We start from the raw sequence: 21914 nt of genomic DNA, 5'->3' as shown, positions 1-21914 counted from the left end.
AAAGCCACTGCCACTTCTGCCGCCGCTCCTCTCCCGCCTGCCGCTACACAAGCGCACGTCCACCAACGTCACCACGGCTGCCACACCACACCACACCACACCACACCACACACCGCTACTGCCATTTCAACCTGTCAAATACGGTAAACGGATTACTAGTCATATGTGAACTAGTCACAGGACAACCGGTCGCTCTAGATCGGTCACACCCTAAAATCGGTCAACCAGTTTTCTCGTGACCGATTTTAGGGTGTGTACAGTTTTAGTGTGACGGGTGATCACGTGTGACTGATCTAGAGCGACCGGTTGTACTGTGACCGGTTCACATTTGACTAGTAATCACCGAACCGTCAAATACTACATATTACACGGGTCTACCTCACGCCACCGAAAGTGGAAAGGCCTATAGAGGATGAACGAATGAGACGACTGGCATGTTAATGCACGTGTTTATTATATGACAGCTGAAGACAGAATGAATAGTGGCTCTCCGAACCCAGCCGGATTGGTCTCCACTCGCAGGAAGGCAACCAAACTCGACCATGTCATATAAGCGAGCCGCCACATCACTCCCCCCCCCCCCCCAGCATCAGCGATACCAAAATTACAAAGAAACAAATTTTATAATAGAAAAAAAATTATTGTTACACAAAGAAAGAGAAAAAAATTATTGAGTGGGGAGAAAAAAAATTGTTGACGTGGGTCATCCGCTGTGTAGGTGTACCGCCCTGAATGGTCGGTAGATTCGAGGGCGGTGACGTCGCGAGCAGGACGGTGGCTGGTCCGATGGTCGCGCCGATGCGATGCTGCGGCGGCGCCGCTCTTCCGAGGCTGATGTCGGTTGGTGGGGTGGCGGGGGCGGCAGGGGCATCGATGTGGTTGATGATACTCCGAGCTGGACTGTGAGTCGTTGTGGCTCGTGGAGGTGCTGTAGCGCTACCGCCCGTCTCGGCGTGACGACGCTCGTGGGGACGGACGGGGCCTTGATGATGATGTTGGTGCTGAGGTGGTGTATGTCTTGTGGTGCTGGATGACCGTTCTATGTGTAGTGGATCGCGCATGACTCCACATCCAGCTGTCAAGATCGTCGTCTCATTCGCTCCCCTATTTTTTTAAGCACCTGTCATCGACGTTGTGGCTGGACTCATGTCGATAGGTAGGTAGGTAGGTAGGTAGCCGTGTCTGCTCGTTTATTGTCACCCGCGGGCCGCGGCGTGCTGTGTTGATGGCGATGGGGGCGCGGCGGGCAGCTTTCCCGCCTGGCTCGGCGAGGCAGGGATGAGCGGCATGTTGAAATTGATCGAGGCTGCGTGGCTCGATGTCGGGGGTCACCAGTATAGAGGATGAACGAATGAGACGACTGGCATGTTAATGCACGTGTTTATTATATGACAGCTGAAGACAGAGTGAGTAGTGGCTCTCCGAACCCAGCCGGCTTGGTCCCCAACCAAACTCGACCATGTCATATAAGCGAGCCGCCACAGGCCTATAGAGGGGTTGAAGGTTTTGGACCGTTTCCCAGCCTATGGAAATTCAGTTGAATTTTGAAGAGGATCTTTATTACTCGATTAATACAGGTGTATTTGTATGTACAGCGAAGTAGGTAAAGGATTCACTGGAACGAGCTAGGTCGAGTTCCTGAAGCTCACTGGCATCTGGGGACGATGCACTGGTTTATAAATGTGTTGCTTGAGCAACGCGTAGCTGGGCTGGTGAGATCACGTTCTGGAAGATTCCGACGGGGTCGAGGTCTTCCTTTGTGTTCGATGTTTGATGCGTAGTTGCGTAGCTCCTTGGGATTTCCCGTGTACTCGTGATTGCGTATCTGGAGCGAGTCGAATCGCCTTTATGGGTAAGCTGGACGAAGTATTTCGGCCACGGCTAACTTTCGTGTACGAGAAGAGGACACGATGATGTTATGGAGGATGAACGAATGAGACGACTGGCATGTTAATGCACGTGTTTATTATATGACAGCTGAAGACAGAGTGAGTAGTAGCTCTCCGAACCCAGCCGGGTTGGTCCCCACTCGCAGGAAGGCAACCAAACTCGACCATGTCGTATAAGCGAGCTGCCACAATGTCATTTGTACAGATTAAGTTCGATGAGGGAAATAGGTGATATCACAAGTCGTGCTATATCTCTACAGGCCGAAAAAGCAAATATCCGAAGGCAAAGATCAGTGGTGTAGTGAAGGGGGGCCCTGGGGGGTCTGGACCACCCCCCCCTTGACGGATCGCAGTCGGCGGCAAGATATCCCACTCCTATCGCAATTGATCGGTCGATTGTATCATACAGTTCAGTTAGCAGTTAGCTTTACTTTATTTTTATATTTTGTGATTTTATATTAATTAAATATAAATTATATAAATTATCTTGCCTTTTTTCCAGTCAAACCCCCCCCCCCCCCTTTGAAAAAATCCTGGCTACGCCACTGAGTGGGATGTGGTGAAATTATCTCTAGTTTTGTCATACAGCCTTGTTTAATGTGCGCGCGCAGATACGGGAGGAAAAGCCTGTTCCTCTTGTTCCTGTTGTATCCTGCTCGCGCAAATTAAGTGAGGATGTACGAAAGGGAGAGAGAGACTTTTACCGCACGCCACTGATATATATATATATATATATATATATATATATATATATATATATATATATATATATATATATATATATATATATATATATATATATATATATATATATATATATATATACTAACCGTTTTTCATATGTATGCATGATAAACGAGTATTTTCGACTTTTTCACGGTCACCCATATTACACCTACTGTTACAATTCGTCGCTTCGTTACAACAATTAGGAGAGTCTCGTGGTACAGCACCTGGAAACTTTGTACAATAGCAAGAACGCCATTTCAGCTTTTTTCAGAAGGGGGCAAAATCTAGCCAGTTTGTTGTTTATTTATTTATTTACATTTAGAACATTTAATGTCTGACCGCATCAAGCGAACTGTCGAGTCTGCGTCAACCGAACTATCCGACACTTCACAACAATACGCGACCAAATATTGTTTGTATGAAATTGTATGAGACATGATGCACCGCGCGACAGTCACATGACGTAGAACGACATCGTGCGTCAAAGTTGACTTTCCGACCAACTTTGACGCAAGGTGTCGTTCGCAACGTGACGCAGTGTCGTCGAGGCGGGTTGCCTTGCGACAATTATTCTCCTTCTTCATATTATGACTTTGAAATAGCATGTAGCCATAATCTTTTGACTTTTCTCAACTGTTCTTCTTCCTCGCATATGAAAAATACTATAATAGCGTGCGTTTCGTCCATCTTGCTCCACGGTACCGAACGAATGATTGACACAATTTACTACGTAGTGTCACATCGCTGTCGTTCAAGTGCGGTTTACCTAATATTGTCGTACACTGTTGTGAAGTGTTGTGTCATTCGATTGACGTTATGGAGGATGAACGAATGAGACGACTGGCATGTTAATGCACGTGTTTATTATATGACAGCTGAAGACAGAGTGAGTAGTAGCTCTCCGAACCCAGCCGAGTTGGTTCCCACTCGCAGGAAGGCAACCAAACTCGACCATGTCGTATAAGCGAGCCGCCACATCACTCCCCCCCCAGCATCAGCGATACCAAAATTACAAAGAAACAAATTTTACAAAAGAAAAAAATTATTGTTACACAAAGAGAAAAAATTATTACGTGGGGAGAAAAAAAATTGTTGACGTGGGTCATCCGCTGTGTACATAGGTGTACCGCCCTGAATGGTCGGTAGATTCGAGGGCGGTGACGTCGCGAGCAGGACGGTGGCTGGTCCGATGGTCGCGCCGATGCGATGCGATGCTGCGGCGGCGCCGCTCTTCCGAGGCTGATGTCGGTTGGTGGGGCGGCGGGGGCGGCAGGGGCATCGATGTGGTTGATGATACTCCGAGCTGGACTGTGAGTCGTTGTGGCTCGTGGAGGTGTTGTAGCGCTACCGCCCGTCTCGGCGTGACGACGCTCGTGGGGACGGACGGGGCCTTGATGATGATGATGATGATGGTGCTGAGGTGGTGTATGTCTTGTGGTGCTGGATGACCGTTCTATGTGTAGTGGATCGCGCATGACTCCACATCCAGCTGTCAAGATCGTCATCTCATTCGCTACCCCATTTTATTAAAGCACCTGTCGTCGACGTTGTGGCTGGACGTCGGTAGGTAGGTAGCCGTGTCTGCTCGTTTATTGTCACCCGCGGGCCGCGGCGTGCTGTGTTGATGGCGATGAGGGCGCGGCGGGTAGCTTTCCCGCCTGGCTCGGCGAGGCAGGGATGAGCGGCATGTTGAAATTGATCGAGGCTGCGTGGCTCGATGTCGGGGGTCACCAGTATTGGAGGATGAACGAATGAGACGACTGGCATGTTAATGCACGTGTTTATTATATGACAGCTGAAGACAGAGTGAGTAGTAGCTCTCCGAACCCAGCCGATTTGGTTCCCACTCGCAGGAAGGCAACCAAACTCGACCATGTCGTATAAGCGAGCCGCCACAACGTATAGTGCGGTCAGACCTTTAGGAGAGCCTCGTTGTAGAACACCATGAAATTTTGTATAATAGCAGGGAAGTCATTTCAGTTTTTTTCCAGATGGGGGCAAAATCTAGCCAGTTTGTTGTTTATTTATTCATTTACATTTAGAACATTTAGGGTGCGGGAAGATTTTATGACCAGTGATCCGGCCTATAGAAACTCAGTCGAGTTTTCGTTAGTACAATATTTCACATGGGTGAATTTCGATTGATGGAATTTTTGGATGCCAGATGTTTCGTGATCGAGATTTTAGTGTCTTGCGCGAGATCACTTTTTGTGGAATAAATAATCACCGAACTATTTGTAAATAAAGTCATATACGCTAAAATTTGATTTGACGAGTTTTTAACATGGATTAATATCTTACAAATTTACTTTTATGATATCTAACAATAATAATTAATCAATATCAACATGAATTAATAAAAAATAGACACAAAATTATTTCGTCAAATTACGACTGAACGGTAAACGGACTACTGTAAACCAGTCACAGGACAACCGGTCGCTCTAGATCGGTCACATGTGATCACCCGTCACACTAAAACTGGTCACGAGAAAACTGGTCACACCCTAAAATCGGTCAACCAGTTTTCTCGTGACCGATTTTAGGGTGTGACCAGTTTTCTCGTAACCAGTTTTAGTGTGACCAGTTTTAGTGTGACGGGTGATCACGTGTGACAGATCTAGAGCAACCGGTTGTCCTGTGACCGGTTCACATTTGACTAGTAATCACCGAACCGGCGAAGGCACTGCCTGACGTTTAATTATTTTCTACACGGGCAACACCGAGTAACGGTCGTTTGTTTGCGAGTAGCTCGCGTCACTTCGTTTGTATTGACTTGATATATCTATTGAGAAACATTATTGGTGAATAAAACCATTCCACAATGTATTTGCACTGAAAATTAAATTTCTCACTGTTCTTATTACTCGACAACTTAACAATTTCAAATTAAAAGATATATTATTCGTTTCAGAACATTATAAAATATGGCGAAAAAGCCTAGATTAACAATACCAGAGATCGACTGCACCACAACCCGTCTGTCCAGTTTTCGATGTTCCACTCAAAGAACCAGGACTTCCATCATCCCCCAATATTCAATAAGCATAAACGGAAACGTAAACGACTCCCAAGTAGACGACGAGGATCAAAACGACGCTCTGACAGGTCTCAATCCAATTCACAATTTCGCGCAAATTTCCAAATATGTGCACACACTAATCAATTGTTTTCAGCCTTCATATTGAAACCGATGTGGAACATATGCAGAGTATCGCCGCTACACAACATGCACTACAATCAAACCAAGTTCAAACAGTACGCACTGAAATTGAAACAAAATTTAGCGGCCAATGTCAAAAGCAGTTCCACAGTAAAGTACAAAGTCGATTTTAAAGTTATTAAAAATCTCAAACTAGAAGTAAATCATTCCGATGCCGTACAGGTACACATTCTTACTAATACACAATGTAACAATAAATTCAATTGCCGTGACAATAAACGATTTCATTCTCAGGTTAAAGTATCATCTTCCGATGACACTAAAGAGAACGATGCCAGAATAGTCTACGAGGGGATTTTGTTCTCGTGGGGCAAGTTCGCCGCTCACGAGGATGTCAACGTCACCCACCTCCCCTTGTTGATGGACAATGGTCGTGCTAATATTGCCGTTTCCGTCAGACAGTGTCTGATGAAATTGTTCGATTGTGTCATTACTCCGTTGACGTTTACGCAGGTTGATTTTAATCGCCGATGGTGAATTTAAATATGTATTTTTCGATTTTTTTATGTGAGTTTTTGTTTCAGAGTGACCTATTATTCTTCAGTGCGCTTTTAAGCAGCTTCATGCCGACCGAAGGCAGTAAACTAGTCAATTTTTTATATAATGTACCCGTTACGAGGAACGCAACAACGATTGATATATCAATGACGGCAAAAGATGTTCACAATATATGGTTGAGGTAGTTTTCACAAATTTATATACTACATGTAATACAATGTTGAACTGATAGTTTAATAATAGCATCCTAATAATGCCAATTCATACTAATACAACTCTTTCAATAAGCTTTTAACCGTTTGCCCGCGGCCGTCTTCTATGGAAGCTTTGGGCGACAAGTCTGTAGCGCGGCTGTCTTCCATTGAATTTCTGAACTTTGCACGGGATTTTGAGGCTTATATGCGCCTGTTTCAACTGTTTTAAGGTTCAAAATTGGTTGGATATATTACTGAGTTGAATGCCATCTATTCAATTTGCTTAAAATGAATATATACCAGTCAAAAATTAGTTTTTTGTGGAACCATACTGAAACCTCGTTTATGTGACGTCACGTCTTCATACAATTATGAAGAATGATTATTTGACAATTATTCCAAAACTACGAGATATATTATGTATTTTATTGTTTAAAATAATACTTTATGTGTTAATTAACATATCTGGTTACTTGAGTAAATATTAAAATCTGTATTTAAGGTCGAAAACTCGATTGCCAAATTCGCGAAAAAGGTGCCGCCGCGTACAAGGCTTGTTCGCTATATTTATTGCCGCGGGCAAAGGGTTAAAATGCACCAGCCGAAGAATTTTTTACTTTGATGAAGAATATATAGTCTAGTTATAAAATGAAATTGAATGTTGAAACCTTAAAATGTTTGCTAATCACTCAGTATAATGTTAACCAGTCTTGTGTAGAATTTTATAAGAGCATTCAAGAAAATGAATTCATTATTTTTTACATACCTCCTTTATTCATTAATCCATGCGTCCATGATTCTTTAATCTTCGTTTTTACCCTTTGAATGCTGACCAACGCCGATCGGCGTTTTGCCAACAAGCTCTTGGTCCTGTAAAACATCGATAGGCTTTGTATTTTGCTATCCTTTCCAGATAGCATTGAAAAAACATAGATAAAGTAAAAAATGCATTGATCATGGGTCGTGCAACCCGTGTCATTCATTTGTCAACGTTTATAAAGACTGGTTTACATTAGAATTTCTGAATTTCTAATCTGCTTCCACTCCTCCAGGTCCTGTGCCAAGTTGAAAGCAGTGCTTAGGGACGATCTCGTCAGTTTTTTAATTTGATCTGACCATATTATGGAAGTCCATCCTCTCACTTGCCTTCCCTCTAGGGTTCCGGTGACTAACAGCTTCTCTAGACTCTCCACATCTATCCTGGCAATATGGCCAAAGTTTGAAAGAATCCTTTTTTTCTCTGAAACTGCAAAATCTTTCATGATGGAGATATTGCGCAGCATCCGCTTCCAGTATCACATTTCGAAGGCATCAAATATATCCCTTTCTCTCTTTTTACTAGCTTAGATTCTATACAATGCAATCGAGATCACCAGAGATCACACCAGACGAATTTTCGTTTCGGCTATCATAGAATGGTTTTCCATAACTTTGTCAGACTGTTTATCGCCGATTTCGCCATTACTAATCTTCTGCAAATTTATGATTTGCCTCCTTCTCTTGAGATCAAGGCGCCTAGCCAAGTGTAATCGTTGACTTCCTCATAGTTCATAAATTGAGTCATTTTTGAGCGTCCATGTCTTTACTCCATATGGGGATCACCAGATACTGAGTTTCACTTTCGTCATTACAAAACGGTTTTTCCATATCTTTGTCACACTGATCGTCATTTTCGCCATTCGTATTCTTCTGTGGATTTCTGATTGGCATACTCCTCATTGGCTTCCTCACATTCTTTTAGGAATGCAATACAGCTTTTACGATCTCGAATCAAGATCGGTGATCTCATATTTTATTCCAAAGCCGCACGATTGCATTTCTGTACGAGCATGCAGAGCCAATCTTAGCCAAAATATTTTGTTCACGTCAAAGGCAAATACACAATTCAACTCGTTCCAGATTAACAACCTCGAGTCCACAGGAGCCCCTGAGAGCATGATCTCATCCTACAGCTAAGAACCAAGCAACCTTGAGGCACAGCTACTCAAAGAATGTCCAACCCGTAGGAACTCCCGAAAGCATAATCACTCAATCAATATATAAAATATCGCACCAGCCCCATAGACCAGGATACAGTCAAAACATAACCACCCATCCTATAGGCTTTTAACCCTTTGCCTGCGGCAATAAATATAGCGAACAAGCCTTGTATGCGGTACCTTTTTCGCGTATTTGGCAATCGAGTTTTCGACATTAAATACAGATTTTAATATTTACTCAAGTAACCAGATATGTTAATTAACACAAAGTATTATTTTAAACAATAAAATACATAATATATCTCGTAGTTTTGGCTTAATTGTCAAATAATCATTCTTCATACAATTGAGACGTATCGTCACCATTGTTCAACAGACGTGACGTCACATAAACGAGGTTTCAGTATGGTTCCACAAAAAACTAATTTTGACTGGTATATATTCATTTTAAGCAAATTGAATAGATGGCATTCAACTCTCAGTAATATATTCAACCAATTTTGAAACTTAAAACAGTTGAAATGGGCGTATATAAGCCTCAAAATCTCGTGCAAAGTTCAGAAATTCTATGGAAGACAGCCGCGCTACAGACTTGTCGCCCAAAGCTTCCATAGAAGACGGCCGCGGGCAAACAGTTAAAGCACTAGGCTTTATGAGAGACTCTGCCGCCTATTGCTACGCAACCTTAAAATCCGTCCAGTACTCTTCTCATTATGTATTCCTCAAATATATGAAAAAGATCAGGAGGAATTATGTACTGTGTATTTATCATTCTATTGTAAATAACAATAGAATGAAATTTGTATGTAATTAGACATTTTGTTTATTTTTCAAACTTTCAACAGTTGCTTTCCGAACGGAGAAGGGCCCAAAAACATCCTCGTCGAGCAAAGTTCCGTGTATTTCTTCAACGCGTTTCAAAAATTTATCGAATACGTGTACGAGTTCAACGTGGGCCGCCTAGAGCTGATCAACGTGAAGTACCCGAGCGTCACCATCCACAACAAAGGCAAGATTCAGCTGAAGGACCCCGTCACCGCCAAATACACGCTACGAATACTATGCGAAATGGCCGTCATACTCAAAGGACCCATACCTAAATTGGCATCAGACTATGATTGAATCTCGTGTAAAATATTATTAATTATTTGTAATGCATTAGTCGACGTGATATTTATATGTGTTTTAATTATTTTTTTTGTACCATTTTTACATAACAAGCAATTGACTTGTTTGCGATTAAATATGAAATGGAAATGTGGATGTTTGTTTGACCAGGGATTGGAGGATTAATAAAACTAACAGTCTCTTGCACATTTACTGTATGAAATACTGTCAATATATTTAAAACTTTCTTACATATTGATTATAATAATATAATTGATGGTTCCGATATCAGCGACCCCTCCCTTCTGCCCCCCCATTAAAATGCACGTATATTAAGATAATATTACTGAGAAAAAAAATTGTTTAAATTTATACGTTTAAGTTTATAGAGCCGTTTTAAATTACAGAAATGAATCGTCGAAATTATAATGCAAATCATACCGAAAGCTACACTAATAACGTTCTACGATTATTACTGGAAAAAATTTCAAAGTAGTGTTCATTATAAGTATGTTTTTTTTTATATAAGTGTAAAAAAAATGATAGTTATAATGATACAAAAATATTAATTTCACGACTGATATTTGAAAGGTGTAGATTTTCAGATCAAAAGGTGCATACAAAATATATATATATATGGATTATTATATATTTATAAAAACATAACATTCAACACAACAAACTTAACTTTACGCTATGTACAAATCATAGTAAGTAATTTTTTTAAATTTTTTCACTGTAAACTCGTATCACATCGTTTCAGATTTGGTGATCTATCACAAGGTTGTGGGATTTCATCTTAAGTATTTGACACTGACTGATGATTGTGTAACCCGTAATACTCAAAGCACGAATACAGTTTGAATGGTATCGTAGACTATTTTGTAATGATTTAAAGAATTATAAACACACCGATCGAACTGTTTCAATACAGAGAAATAAAATAATGTTACGACTTAACTAATTATAAGTAAGGTATAGGTATCGTTTATATATATTATAATTATTAGCAGTGGATCTTCTTTGTATACATTTGTGCTGTGATTATTTAGGAATTTGATTAAAAAATTATTGAAAAGTAGTCCGTGTAGAAATTTATATAAGTATTCCTCACACAAATGCACGCTACGGCCGTTTTAACGGCTACCGGCGAATATGACGTAATATTCCCTACATATTACACACAATGAATGGTTTTCTTTTACTTAATCAAATATAAATTAAATATATATACTTAAAAGGGACATGACAAAATAACACAGTTATCACTAATGTTTTTTTTTTTTCAACATATTGTACACAATAGTCGAGGGATCATATTTTTTTTAGGTTCAATTCAAATCATTGTTCGTTAATAATAAAAACCTAAGTTAAAAAAAAATAAATATATATTCTTTTAATTAATCGTAGAAGTTGACAAGCTACATATTTATAACTTATTTGTTTTCAAGATCTTATATGACATGTTTTCATATTTAAATACCATTCAATAATTAATATTTAGCTATATATATGTATAATGTTTGACATGTTCCACGTGCCTGACCACAGGCAATCTAAAATTTCAGTCAATCGGTTTCCCTCGTATTATATATATATGTATATATATTGTACTTTTTTTTTCCTTGAAGGTTTTCGATCTTCAGTTTTCACTTAAATCTAAAAACATAAAAAATATATTATATATACCGTATAAAATTTTCATATGTATATAAATTAAATATAGGATCTTACTTATTATGTGGTCATTAGTAGAAGGAACGGCACGTGGTTGGGGCGGCCTAACAGCAACCACCCCCAGCAGCCCCTCCTGCGCCCGAAGCACCCCCTGCACCAGGACTTCCTGCCAGAGAGTGCTGCGCTCCGATCTTGATACCATTTGCCTTTAAAAAAAAAAATCAGTCACATCAATTTATATGAAATATCAGGAAGACCAAACTTTGCTCGGTATTATTATAGAGTGATTTGTTTGTAACAGTCTAATGGTAAGAACACACAAAAGTGGGGCACGGCACGTCTAGGTAGACTCCTCAATGTCTATTCATACTATCCAGCACTGCAAGACGACCTCACGACAAATCACTCACGGACTTAACACTCAACGGCGAACAGCAGTGCACATTCAGACTTGTTTTGGCGTAGCGCAAGGCAGAATCGGCTTGCATGTACATTACAAGTCTGTTACTGAGAGTTGGCGCGTTCTCATACTAACGCACATGCACGCAAAAGAGAGAGCATCTTTTTATTATTGAATGCAGTATGACAACGTGCTATACACCTATTCACAGACACTACAAAAGCGCATTTTTTCGCGCCAACTCTCCGTAACCTATACAGAGCACGACAATATGGCGCAATATTGTTTGCTTCGTATCGTCAAGTCAATATTCATATGCGCATGCGCTCTTTAGTTAGAATGTGAGCACTCGCTACTGTGACGTCACGTGCATGAATATTTGCAGTGACCAAATAAAACCGGTTTTGCTTTATACGTTATGGTTATAATATGCTGCCTTAATTCGTACGACTTATTATTTCGAAAAGTTTGTTCTACATCTCTTCAAATACCGATCACTATCAAACCTATGTTAATATATGTATAAAATTACACCGAAAACAGTCCAGAGAGTGAGTTTTGGAAAGGATCGCGTCGGTATGGATTAGGCATGCCAGCGTTTTTTTTTTGCATGTTTAAAACTACCTAAAAAACACGTACCACATGCCGATCTGGACATCTTCAACTTTATGGTTGATAAGGTTCTTGTATAAACGTGGCTGTCATCATAAATTTTGTTCAGATATATGTATACAAGGTGCGCAGCTTGCATTCCACTAGCGCACGGAACTACTTACGTGCGTGCGAGCAGGATGCAAGGCTGCAGTTATGTCGAAATGACACCGGTTACAAAGATAATTTAACTCTCTGAATGTGTACTTACAAGTTCGAAACCTTTTCTATTAGAAATTTTAGGCTAGAAATAGGGGACATGAAGAATTTCGGTAAAATCGTTTGAAAAAAATTGATAAGATTAAAAAATATGCTATGTTATATAAGATTAGCTCGTTTTAAATAATAATATATGTATAATAAATCGTAGCATTTGACAAATCTAGATTATGCTTGAATGACACCGTCCAATTCGATTCATAGTAAGTTCGTTTATTTAAATATTGTCAAACTAAATAAAATTGGGTACAAGCAGTGATGTACTGCTATCATACAAGCTCGATAGAGACGGATGCTAAAAAAAATTTAGTCCATACAACCGGCTCCACGCTATGAAAGTAGGTGTTCCCCAAACTGCATTCCGGTGTAGTTGCACGTGCAGAGTGCATATTTTTCTCCTACATTTCTTCAAATATAGGACCGTTATTGATCACTGTCAAGAGAGGATAAAATATCACCGAAAACACTCCAGGGGGTGATTTTTGGTATTGTGTACCATGAATATGGTCTAGGGATGCTGCGTTTTTTCGCATGTTTAAAAGTATCTTAAAAAAAAACACATACCACGTACCACTCGGTGTGTTTTTGCCCTAAATTATTTCAGGCTCAGATTATTAATAGACTCGCTTTTTATAATTGAATAAATTGAGGATGAATAAAAAATTGAAAACAAAGATGTGAATTACTTCATTGTTAATATCGAAGACGCCTTCTTGTATCTTTCCATAGATTTCTTTAGCCGTGTCGATGAACGCTTCTTCGACATTAGCAGCGGTCTTCGCCGAAGTTTCCATGAATACAAGTCCGTGTTCTCGCGCGAAAGCCTCGCCTTCTTCCTTTTTAACTTCCCGTCTAGATTCCAAATCACTGAAAACAACACATGTATTAATTGACTCGGGTGAACCAACTTCGCTTGAAAGCTTATCACTAATTAACCTCAAAACTACACACATACGGGCGATAAGATCGAGAGCGCAATCGCGTACAATTTACCTTTTGTTGCCGATTAGCATAATGACCATATTTGAGTTTGAATGCTGACGAGCGTCTTCTAACCAAGTAGACAGGTGATTGAATGTGTCCCGTCGGGTGATGTCGTATACGAGGAGAGCACCTGCAGCACCTCGATAGTAGGAACGAGTGATTGATCTAAAGAATAATGGTCACAATAAATAAAAATTGCAAATTCGACTATGTATTCCATAGCTATGCTCATTCGTAAAACTTATACCTGAAAGCCTCTTGACCGGCAGTGTCCCATATTTGAAGTTTGATCTGTTTACCGTCGATTGTAATCATACGAGCGCCGAATTCGACTCCTATAGTTAAATCATGTACTGGCTGGAAGCGTTTGTCGGTAAATTGCAGCAAAACGCATGATTTGCCTACCCCTGAAATCAAAAAGTGGAAGAGTTTAAGTGGCGATGTTTTTGAAAGTGCCGGTAGGGGAAGTTTAGGGGGACCTTCAGATTGGCGTCGGGCCGATGATAAAACTATGCATATGAATAAATTTACGATAGCCGGCTTGATAAGATAATACATTTCTCCCCGTGTAACGTTAATGCTTTACATGCAAGGTGTGATTAACAAATGTGGTGAACGTATTATAAAAGAGGTATTACAAAAAAAAAAAAAACACTATCAGGAGTTCATAAGAATAATGCAGGAGATTGCTTCGTGAACACTGACAAGGGCATATAAACGAAGGCATATACTCATTTATATGTAGACGGCCAGGCGAGTCGCAGGAGTTTATAAGAATGATACATACTCATGCTTATTAGTACGCGGACGGCTGGGCGAGCGTGTGGGGATGGAATGAGGGGCAGCGCGAGGGCTGTGCATGTTGAAACCGCTAGCGACAATAGCCTCTAGCGTGGTTTATGTATCAACGGGCACAATACTAGTAAATGATTTAATCTTTTTAGTTTAAGCAATCATAATTAAACATTGGATGGTCATTAGGGCAATACCAAAGTACAATACACTAATTAAAAAAGATTTTTTTACGAAGTTAGCAGTAGCCATAATGGCTCAAAAGCAACAGCGTAGTGCACTGATAGAGCTGTTGCATACTAGTAGAGGTCGTGGGTTCAATTCCCGGCGAGATACGCTGCTGGCGAGATCTTGTGGTTACTAAGCCCGCTTTGAAGGTTAAGGAATTTGACCCTTAAAGCCCTCAACAAGAGGCCCCCCAACGAATACAGTCTAAGAGACCCTTTCGTCGGAGAAGGAGACGGTTGTTCATGAATATCGCACAAGAACAACTGCACATCACTGTTCAAATAAAAAAAACCACACTGTACATGACCAAGTACAAAATAAACAACAACACATGAACACATAAAGCGCGCATGCGTTAGGAAATAATACCTGAAATGTGCCGTGCGAATGCACTCACACCTCAAGTAAACAGATCTTGTGGTTATAAAAAACACAGATCGACCGTCTGCTGTTAGAATTTTCCGATTTTTCTAGCTTAACTGTTGAGGCGAATCCAACAAATCAGTATCCTCCCCTTAGTTTCGAGTTATTAGAATCTTGAATTTTATAAATATATACATAAAGTATCAAAAAATTTGTTGATTGTCCATAGATGTCTCTATTGTCTTCTATGTACTGTTGTATTTGAAAATTTGTATGTTCAAAAATAATCTAACCATAGATATATACATAAAGTATCAAAAAATTTGTTGATTGTCCATAGATGTCTCTATTGTCTTCTATGTATTTGAAAATTTGTATGTTCAAAAATAATCTAACCATAGATATATACATAAAGTATCAAAAAATTTGTTGATTGTCCATAGATGTCTCTATTGTCTTCTATGTACTGTTGTATTTGAAAATTTGTATGTTCAAAAATAATCTAACCATAGATGTCGCCTTGGGATAATTCCTGTCATGGCACATATATATTTTATCCAATAAAATCACGAAAAATATTATATTTTTATCTTTGAATTATTCATGGAACTACATACATATGAAAAGATATACAAGAACAAGAAAATAGAATAAAAATTACATTATAATATTGTCTAAATATCCCGGGCAACCTGATTTTTTTAATGGACGATTAATGCTCAAAGATGCAATTGAATCCATGAGGTTTAATTTCTCACAAGTTTACTGTACAAATCGTTTCAAGCATACTAAATAATTTTTTTTTTTAAGCGTATTCCAATTACTTCTAAATCACATTGCTGGAGCATGCGAAAGTTTAATTTTTTTTAAACCAGGAAGGCTAACAGATAACTCCAATGTGCCTTCCTGACCAGAAACATTGTACATTTGATACAAGTATTATACAAAGTAAATACATATCAATTAACATCCACAGAGATATCTATGGTGAAATTTTTAAATTGTAGCATTTTATACAATTCATCGAAATTCGAGATTGCTGAAAACTCGAGATTTGCGAGAAAATGGGTAAGATTGCCAATTTATTGGAACCGTTTCAGTGAAAATCAGATAAATTGACTAACTCTGATAGGAAACGATCGACCTTGAGTCACAAATTCAAGGTCTGGCCAGCAGAAACCAGTGGGATTTGAACCCGTGACCACTTTTTTCAAAGCATTATATTGTTACGTATACTAAAAAGAGCTGCCGAGTAATTGTGATCGGATTAGGCCGGGTAGCGTCCTGAGAGACCGTGTGACCGGTGTAAGTGGTTTTAAGGATTAGCGACAAGCTAAGTGCATGTAGGCTAAACAATGGCGACCGAGTTGGCTGGTATTGGTCCTTTCGCAGAGTTGACCTGTACCGTGGGAGCGAATGTCGGGGGAAGACATATCCGTACGTGACCATAACAATAGGTAAACAAATTAGACGTCGAAGATGTCCTGAGAGACCTATCGCTTATAAGGCGATACTTAGGCGATATCAGGTCATTCTGGACTGAGCACTGCCAGAGCGTGTATCTCCTTAATCATCAATAAATGCTGTGAGACGACTGTTGGCCTTTTACTTGGATCCTCCACCCACCCCTACGCAACAATATGATAACCACTAGTTTATTCTGCTGGTTAAAGAGCTTCCAGAAATTATTTGGATGATCGTTAATTTCACCCATATTTTCCTTCAATCTGAATGTCTAATTAAAATTTTCGACCAATATGTAGAAGATTCACCACGAATATGTCCACATAAGACCTGGGTTACCATTACAATACTGGGTGATGAACATATGTCACGCTCGTTCGCATTTTAGTACAGCACAAATGCCACAATAAAACGTAATATATAATCATAACGCTTTCACTAATTCTTTTCTCGTACAATCATTGATCCGTATACGTCAACGGCGACTTCAAAACAAAAACGTAGTAAAGTGACAGTGTGAATCGTACAAACAAAATTAATCGCAATACAATATTTACATACATAAACACTGCGCCGAAAGTTATCGGCAAATGCGTTTAGGTTTTTTTCAATTTATGTAATTCCAGACAAACATTTTGCGTCTGTGGTTTAACCGAAATCGGTCAACGTTCGTTGTATTGCAGATATCAATGTGAATGGTTATATGTATTTATATATGAATCATCCGTATGAAAGAAACCATTTGAATCCAGAACATTCGATTCATATATTAATAACCAACCATTGAGAACCAATCAAAATAATATAACATGTGTAGGGCTGTGAAGGCGTTAAAAAAAACACGACTGCAACATTTTCCACAAAATTCGACTCCAATTTCAAAATTTTTAAATATCTAATCGATTTTTTCACATTAGTTTAATTTTCAAATATTTCTGCAGTACTAATACAGTGTACCGTATATGTATATAGTCAACTGATTATTAATTTTAATTAAAAAAAATAATTCCTTCAATATACATGAAACTGTAAGGCAGTGTTCGCCAAGTGAGCCGTTTTAGGGCGTAGTTTATATTTTGGGTGTGAACCTTTTTTTTCGACTAATAGAGGACGAATACTAGTCAAAAATTTATATTGTTCTCGCATCTTTTGAAGGGAAATAAATGCAATGAATACTTTTCATTGCATTTATTTCATGATATTTTAAAACCGGCTCTACCCAGTCTTTGAGACTATTTTTGTATGAAATTACCGTAAACTAAATGCTTTTTTCTCTAAGCGAGACATTATTTAGCTGCCAGCAGGGATGTTCATTTTATTTAAAAATAATACTTTCAAAGGAGCCGAATGCCAGTGCTGTAATACTGTAATGTGACTCTACAACATGGTCGAATTTAGGCCAGCATCCTGCGAGTTGGGACCAACTCGATCATGTTGGTAGCTACTACTTTACTTCCTCCCCACCCGTCATATTTAACAGTGTGTTTACAAGATCATCGTCATTTCATACCTTTCCCCCCCTATAAAACTTATAAAATGTACGCATTTGGCATAACGGATTTATCAAATATCAACCCTCTCCTCAAGTTGACCTAAACACGAGAGACAAGACAAAGATAAAAGAAACACTGTGTTTCAGATCTGCATATTTTGGGTATCTTAAATCATATACATATAGATCTAAAATTTGCTTACAACAAATGAATTCGGGGTATGGTCTGAAAATATGAAAATCATATAAAGTATTTTAATGTAAGTAAGCGTGTTAAAATTAGCATATTTTCCTTTAAGTTGAAAATTGATTATTTTAAGCATATGGATACCTGTAAGATAATCATGACACATATTGCAGTACTCATCTTTTAGGCATTTACAGAATTGTCATATGATTTATAAATAGCTTGGTGACATACTTATATAATATAGGAAATTAATTAATTAAAGGACATGAAGATAATTATTTTCTATTGAATTCCAACAATGATTATTTATAAAAAAGATACACTATTTTCTTATTCATTATTTGTTGCTGTGAAAAGATAATACGCATTAAAAAATAAATAAACAAGTTCATATGCATACTATATATGTATGAAATTCTGAATTTGTTGCCATATGTGTCACGTCACGCCTTTCATGAATTATTTTCGAGTGGCAATAATTAGTGCAACAAATGAATCGCATAATTTTGACGTTTGCGCCAAAAACAAAATAATTAATTGATTTAAATAATAATTAATAAACATTCATTCAAAATAGGCGTGACGCGATCGGCCGTCAGAGGCTGGCGATGCGAAAATCGCCCCTAAAGCGATGCGCATTTGGGTCGATTTTCGAAAACCAACGAGTCGCGAATTTCGAGCGTGACGAAAGCGAGCAGTGGTGCCAACGGCCGTCGCCGAATGCAAAACGTCAATAATCAATAGGGCCAACGACAACACCTCGTGCATTGCACCACACGTTCTTCGGTGCCAAAACAAAGGGCTTTGTTGGTGGAGCGTGCGAGTGACACATTTGGTGGAGTTGAACAAAGGCCTCGCCGTCGGTAATGCGTAGTGGTGGTGGTGGTGGTCTCACCTGTGTCGCCGATGATGATGTATTTGAACAGGTAGGCGTAAGACATGGCGATGGAGTCGACGGGACTGGCGTGGCGATGGTGCTGTTGATGATATCGACGATAGTTCGGTCGGCTGAAACGCTCGTATCGCGAACCGAATATCGAGTGGCAGAGCGACGGCGAGCGAGCGACGAGCGACGAGCGACGAGTAACGACTGAGCGACAGCTCGAGATCTAGTGGACTCCGAGCTTGGCCGACGATTGCCGAATGCTGCCGAACGCCCACATCAAAACACTACGCTGCTTCCCAATCAACGCGTTTCTATTTCGATTTGCAATGCTAATGATTATTTCCTAAATAAATATCTTGACTTGTTGTTGTTGTCTTTTCGACGACGGAATAGACGTCTAGTTGGTAAACAGTCAAAATTAAAACTGCAAGGTAAATACAAGCAGAATAAGTTTATATTTAGTGTATACTAAACACTGTATACTAGTTGAGCTTTATTTACACTGAAGATGAGATGAATTTATTTACCAAATTTTCCGAAATCTCTATGAGAGTTCGCTATTATTCGCAAAGTACATAACCATAGAAGTAGAATGCATAGAATCGCTCTCAGCCTCCAAAAATGTTGCTACAAAAACTCTGCGCGGCAGAGTTTGTTCATTGTTTGCTAAACTTCGTCTCTCTTTCTCTTGTCTCTCTTCTGACTTTCCGTCTCTCTCTTCGATGGCTCGCTTTTAGACGGTACTTTTGTTAACAATGACCATTCTATACATTCTACTTCTATGTACATAGCGGTATAAAAACTGTTCGGTGATTACTGGTCACAAAGTCACTAAAATCTCTATAACGGAACATCTGGCAGACGAAAAGTCGATCATACTAACGAGAACTTGAATGCCAAATATTTTGTATTCGCGATTTTCATGGCAAAAGTTGTCTTTGTGACCACCGCAATGTGACGAATAGTCCAGTTACCATAAAAAATAATGGTAAACGGATTATTCCGCAAAAAGCGATCTCGCGCAAGTCACTAAAATCTCGATCACGGTATTTCTGGCAATCGAGTTCTCGTTAGTACAATATTTCGCGCGATTGATGGAGTTTTTCGGTGCCAGATATTCCGTAATCGAAATTTTAGTGACTTGCGTGAGATCGCTTTTTGCGGAATAATCACCGAACCAAAAATAATCGGTTTTGTAAATTAAACATACATAACTCCTAAACCTAATAAAGTTTAAAAGGCAGTTGCGGCTTGAATTCAGTGGAGTCGATATAAGTAAAAGTTTTTAATAACAACAGCAGCAATGTCACTGTCTGCTTTTTTTTAAATGTAAGTAATTCAACAAACGAACAATGCTTGCTGATTGCGTTAGCAGCAGTGACAGATTAAGAAAAAAGGGGGCCCAGGCGCATTTGTAAAAAATGTTATCATCGTTTTTTGCTATGCTTTTCAGTATATGATTTTACAAAACATATTTATTTATTTACTATATGTACTTGAAACACTAAGTTTTTGGAATAAAATAGGTACTATTTTAAAATACTGTTACGTACACCGCCGAGTAGTTGTAATAGGATTAGGCCGAGTAGCATCCCAAAGACTGTGTGACCGTTATAATTGGTTTCAAGGATTATATCTAGACTCTAAGTCCATGTAGGCTAAACAATGGCCGTTATTGGTCCGTTCTCAGAAGTGACCGATACCTTGGTACCGTGGACCGAATGTCGTGGGAATACATATCCGAGTACGTGACCATAACAATAGGTAAACAAATCAGACGTCGAAGATGTCCTGAGAGACCTGCCCCTTATAAGGCGGTACTTGGGCGATATCAAAACATTCTGGACTGAGCACTGCCAGTGTGTGTATCTCCTTAATCACCAATAAATGCTGTGAAACGACTTTGGCCTTTTATTTGGATCCTCCACCCACCCCTACGCAACAATACTATGTAAATTTGATATTAATTTCATTTATTATTAGCTTACGAACGTATTTTGGACAATGATTATAATTTGTAAATTGTAAATTTTAGTAGCAAAGGCCCATTTCGGAGGCCCGAAGCGCGAGCTTATTTACAATGTATGATAAGCCACCGTTGGTTAGCAGGCTGTATCTTTTTCTCACTCGTAAAAAATGAAATGTACATATACGCGTTTCTCAATTTAACTTATGGGGACTGATCTAGTTGTGAAGGTGTTCTTCACCACTAGTCCACCATGGGTTTATAGACAGGTTCGTCTGTGTTTTAGTAGTTATTAATGCTGTTTGGGTAAAGTATTTTATTGTTTGAATATACAAGTGTATAAATATGTTCTTGAAGTTTCTCGAAGCGGCTGGAATCGTAGTGTTCTCGAGACGACTATTGGCTGCTGACTGGTGTCGTGCGGACGCTGGATCTTGTAATGTGTCGTTGCTCTGGATCCGGCTGAGTTGCAAACGTTCTTCCATTGTAGGGTAGTTGGCTCGGCATTTGGCTATGTTCAGGCGTCTCTGGATGTGGCAGAGTGTTGCTGGCTCGGCAGTCGGCTATGTTCAGATGTCTCTGGATATTGTAGAGTGTTTCTGGCTCAGCATTCGGCTATGTTCAGAAGGTCTCTGGCTCATTTGCTGGTTGATCCTCCAGGTCAGCGTAGTGTAGTAGTGGCTGGTCAGAAGCGGTATGTTGACTGAAGTTTTCTTTTCAAAACTCCCTTTTATACGCTTTTGGCGTAAGCGAGTTGGTCGCAGGTGGCCTTGCAGCTGTGCGCACACGTGGTCAAGTAAGCGAGCTTTGTTGCCGGTGCCTTGCAGCTGTGTGCACACGTGGTCAAGTAGGCGAGCTTTGTTTCAGGCTTGCAGCTGTGTGCACACGTGTTCAAGTAAGCGAGCTTTGTTGCAGGTGGCCTTGCAGCTGTGTGCACACGTGGTCAAGTAGAGTGAGTGCGTGGTGCGTTGGCACTTGTTAAT

The 21914-nt window shown here is 39.6% G+C and overlaps 2 protein-coding genes across 4 annotated transcripts; one reads left to right on the top strand and one right to left on the bottom strand.

Annotated features, from left to right (window-relative positions):
- Positions 1-5064: 5064 nt before the first annotated feature.
- On the top strand, positions 5065-9871 carry LOC143916490 (centromere protein L-like). 3 transcript variants are annotated; one of them, XM_077437621.1, is made up of 6 exons: positions 5065-5422; positions 5533-5726; positions 5795-6003; positions 6076-6294; positions 6366-6520; positions 9358-9871. In XM_077437621.1, the coding sequence occupies exons 2-6, from the start codon at positions 5546-5548 to the stop codon at positions 9632-9634; spliced, it is 1041 nt and encodes a 346-aa protein (XP_077293747.1). In that variant the 5' UTR covers positions 5065-5422; positions 5533-5545; the 3' UTR covers positions 9635-9871. The 3 variants fall into 3 exon arrangements, with proteins under 3 accessions (XP_077293747.1, XP_077293746.1, XP_077293748.1); XM_077437620.1 differs by having other exon boundaries at positions 5283-5444; XM_077437622.1 differs by lacking the exon at positions 5065-5422 and having other exon boundaries at positions 5520-5726; positions 9358-9858.
- Rab2 (RAS oncogene family member Rab2) lies at positions 9819-19227 on the bottom strand. The gene is made up of 6 exons (XM_077437623.1): positions 18975-19227; positions 13798-13957; positions 13560-13715; positions 13253-13433; positions 11354-11502; positions 9819-11278 (listed from the first exon to the last, which is right to left on the bottom strand). Exons 1-5 carry the CDS (start codon positions 19018-19020, stop codon positions 11401-11403), a joined length of 645 nt encoding a protein of 214 aa, XP_077293749.1. The 5' UTR covers positions 19021-19227; the 3' UTR covers positions 9819-11278; positions 11354-11400.
- Positions 19228-21914: the final 2687 nt, after the last annotated feature.

The sequence above is a fragment of the Arctopsyche grandis genome, chromosome 9, assembly GCF_051622035.1.
Source record: "Arctopsyche grandis isolate Sample6627 chromosome 9, ASM5162203v2, whole genome shotgun sequence".
In the NCBI taxonomy this organism is placed as follows: domain Eukaryota; kingdom Metazoa; phylum Arthropoda; class Insecta; order Trichoptera; family Hydropsychidae; genus Arctopsyche; species Arctopsyche grandis.
This window is presented reverse-complemented; position numbering and strand designations above follow the sequence as displayed.